Genomic DNA, 4280 nt, shown 5'->3' with positions numbered 1-4280 from the left:
GAGATATATCACAAATAACTAGAGAATTTTTAATATCATAAAATTTCAGGCAGACATTCTGCTTTACAGACTTTGACTTCACATTCCTATCTTCAAAGTAGTGAAAATTCAGCCACAGCTGTTTTTTCAAGCCATTTTTATTATGATATCTGGAGGAAAAAACCAAAACAATAGATTACTTCACATACAAGCAGTTGTCCAATAGTTATTAATAACCAGCCCACAGGGAGAGAGCACTTGATGCCCAGGCCACTCTAGTTTCACCCTATCAAGCCTTAGGAAACAAATCCAGACGCCATTAAAAAAAAGAAAGGAAAAAAAAGGAATATTTGACTCATCCCTCCTAGGGCATGCTGAGGACATGTTCTCTTTGGAGAAACAAGGAGATCTGCTCAATAACATTCTGGTGGAAAGCCCAGGAAAAATCACTGTTAGTGGCCATCACAGGGTCTTTAACCCCAGCGTTGTAACCTGGAGCACCTGATCCAGTTGTGCTTTTCATCCCTGTCCTCAGTCGCCACCCAGGAAGAAGCCTCTTATATTCTCTCACCTACCCTTCCTTTGCGTTTTCCTGCTCTTTGTTGCAGTTGAACCCAGGTTCCGTCCCAAAGACAGGATTGATTCTGGGGCCTTTGCCCCCACATCTTGGGCCAAGAGATCAAGAGTGGAACCAGCTTTACCTAGTTAGCATTGTTACTTTCATGCTATGATATACCTCATCCTGTGGCCTGATCAGCCTATCTCAATGGCTCTGAAATTTTGTTGCATCTAAAACTACCTAGGATTTTAAAATCCTGATATCTAGGCCATCCTCCATACCAATTAGATCAGGGACCCAAATATCAGACAACAGGAAAGTATGATGTGCAGCTAAGGTGAGAACCAGAAACCTGTATCTTTGCTATTCAAAGTGGGGTCTACGGACCAGTTATGTCAGCATCACCTAAAAGGTTGTGAGAAATGTAGAATCCTCGGTCCCATTCTAAATGTACTGAATCAAAGTCTCCATTTTAACAAGATCCTCAAGCAATTCAAAAGCACATTAAACTTTTGGAAGTGCTGGCTATATTACACTATTCTCTGCTCCTCCCTGTTTCTTGACCTCAGACACTGCTCATTCATTAAAGACTTTGGAAACTGGTTCACAGTCATCCTCTCCACATGAACTTCTGGGTAACTTCCCAAGTGGGTAATCAGCCAACCCAACTATCTTGTCTCACCTACCCTTTACCTTCTCAGTCTTGAAATACACATCAAAGACCATGAGCTATATTTTCCTTCATCATCACCTACAGTGCATCATTTCTGACACTTTACAATACTAGAGACCCACAAGTCATCTCTAACTACCATTCTTTCTTACTACTCTGCACCAGTACCTATGTTAGTCACTAAGCTCTGTCAATTATACTAATAAAATTTTTTTAGTTTAGACTGGTTCTCCTAAATCCTACAGAAATCCTAAATCAGATCCCTGAGGCAATGACCTGGGAATGTGCATCATTTATAAATTCATCTGGTGGTCTGAGTACCACATTTTGAGATACACTAGCTCAGATACTTATTTTTTCAACTTTGTTCACTGGCTTTTGCAAAACTCCCACTTAGCCTTTTTGCTTCTAGGGTAATTTCTTCTCAAATCACCCCTATACTTCTTGTGAGAATGAGCAAATAAAAAGTAAATTTGGGCCAGGTGTGATGGTTCATGCTTGTAATCCCAGCACTCTGGGAGGCCAAGGTGAGCAGATCGTTTGAGCCCCAGAGTACAAGACCAGCCTGGGCATCATGGTGAAACCCCATGTCTACAAAATATATAAAAATTAGGTGGGCATAGTAGCACTTGCCTGTAGTACCAGCTGCTTGGCAGGCTGAGACGGAGAAGAATCACTGGAGCCTGGAAGGTAGAGGCTGCAGTGAGCTATGATCACACCACTGCATTCCAGTGTGGGCAACAGAGCAAGACTCTGTCCCAAACAAACAAACAAAAACACATATATACCTCCATTGGACTTGTTTTATATATTTGACTTCCTCTATAAAACTATAAACTTTATGAAGATAACTATGTCTCAATATCACCAGCAAATATTTCTAGCATATGACATCCAGACTCAATAAATATTTGCTGAATGAGTGAACTAAACAACTAAAGAACCTCATCTTTTCCATCTATAACCACGATACTAAAACAAAAGACTTAAATGGCCTCCATGATGTCAAACTAGCTTGATTTCTTTATCCCCAAGGCACTTGCTGGCATATTTCATCTCTGTATTTTCACTAGAGCAATGGTTCTGTGTCAGACTATACACATTTACCTGATACATTGTTTACATGAGATGGTATAACCAAATTTATAATTAACCAGTCAGCATATTTTAGGCTTTTTGCAATTTTCTTAAAAACCAAAGAACAATTTCCAAAAGGGAGACAAAGAAAGCTAAGCTTGAGAAACTAACCTAACCTATAGAAAGAAATAATAATCATTGTATAATGAGTGATTTTTATATGTCACACACTTTACAAAGATTATCTCAAGTCCTCACAACAATTCTTTGAGGTAAGAACTACTATTTTACTAATTTTACAGATAGGAGGCTAAAATTCAGAAAGTCTAAGGAATTTGCTTATATGACAGCTAGAATTTGAACTTATTGATGTCCTATTCTTCTTTTTTTTTTTTTTTTTTTTTTTTTTTTTTTTTTTTTTTTTTTTTTTTTTTTTTTTTTTTTNAGATGGAGTTTCACTGTTGTTGCCCAGGATGGAATGCAATGGTGTGATCTCGGCTCACTGCAACCTCCACCTTCTGGGTTCAAGCCATTCTCCTGTCTCAGCCTCCCGAGTAGCTGGGATTACAGGCATCTGCCACCATGTCCAGCTAATTTTGTATTTTTTACTACAGACGGGGTTTCTCTCTGTTGGTCAGGCTGGTCTCGAACTCTTAGCCTCAGGTGATCTGCCCACCTCAGCCTCCCAAAGTGCTGGGATTACAGGCGTGAGCAACTGCACCTGGCCGGATGTCCTATTCCTAAGTGATTTCTACTACCATCTTTCAGATACTCAAATTAATATGTTTCTACTTCATTTGTCACATATCTATGTGATACTTCTGCGTGCTATTATGATCTAGAAAATCAAACTTCTCACTAAAGATAACATATGCATCTAGTTAAAGACTGTGATTCTACAGTACTAGCCTGAGATATGAATTCATAACACATAATTTATCATCTCTTCTGGAGCTCAAAATGAAATTAAAAATTTTAATGTTAATATAAGGATAGCTACAGGTTTTGTCTGATTTATCAAACAGTATTATTAGACTGGAAGTCTTCTCTAACACCTTAAAGTTCAAAGTGTCCTCTCTTGGGTTCCTACAGTGTCTTGTTCTAGTTCTGATTACGCAAGTAATAAGTTCTGTGAACTTGGGCAAGTCACTTAACCTGGCCAGGTCATTTTTGTTACATGTAAAATAGACTAATGAAATGGTTCTCAAATGTTTGTGTTTACTGGAATCACTTTCAAAATGCAGGTTCCTGTGCCATCGGTAGAGACTATAGTTTACCAAGTCAGCAGTTATTTTGGTGGAGGTGGTCAGAAGGACCACGTATTGAGAAACCTTAGACTAGATGTTTTCTACAGCCTCCTTTATCTGGCTGTCACTATTCTGACTACTTACCCACACCACCTCCTCTATCACATCTCTTTGGTTTCACTTTCACCATTGTTTTTTCTTTAATCAGCATAATGCCAGTTATTAATGAACAAAAAGCACACTGATCACAATCCTAGACTGAAATTCAAAAGTGAATTTCACCCTGTAGTCCTGATTAGAGTACTGCCAAAACAGCTAAAACTTTAAATGCCAAGACTAAAAATAGGCTGCTGCATGTTTAAAATAACATGATCACTAGTTAGCTTGGTGCTTTGCTATTTTTACTAAAGGAAAGAGACAAGTGGCCAGAGGTTGAAAGGGAAACAGGAGGCAGCTGTTATGGTAAGAGCCTAGAAAGAGGTCAGGAGATGGCACCATTAGTTCATTAGTTCAACAGTAATGGGGTGGGGAAGTGAGGGCAGTTATCTCTGTAAATTAAACTAAAAGTCTTCAGTCTGAACACTCAAAAGAACCACCAGATACATTTTGGTTTTGATTTGTTGCATACTTTAAGCCCAGAATTTTGACAATATCTAATATCAGAAACTAATATGACAGGCCAAAAATCAAATTAAGAGTATTTCTGGTGTTATTTGTAAAGTTTTGTTTTTTTTTTTTTTTTTTT

At 38.3% G+C, this 4280-nt stretch overlaps 1 protein-coding gene across 1 annotated transcript in view; it reads right to left on the bottom strand.

Moving 5' to 3' along the window:
* MEIKIN (meiotic kinetochore factor) overlaps positions 1-4280 on the bottom strand; it is a 113863-nt gene continuing 109583 nt past the window's right edge. Inside the window, exon 12 of the mRNA XM_037739957.1 lies at positions 1-149. Within this exon, the coding sequence (XP_037595885.1) occupies positions 127-149 (23 nt within the window). The 3' untranslated portion in view covers positions 1-126. The remainder of the gene's footprint in view (positions 150-4280) is intronic.

This window comes from Cebus imitator, unplaced genomic scaffold (assembly GCF_001604975.1).
Source record: "Cebus imitator isolate Cc_AM_T3 unplaced genomic scaffold, Cebus_imitator-1.0 Scaffold76, whole genome shotgun sequence".
NCBI classification, from domain to species: Eukaryota; Metazoa; Chordata; class Mammalia; order Primates; family Cebidae; genus Cebus; species Cebus imitator.
This window is presented reverse-complemented; position numbering and strand designations above follow the sequence as displayed.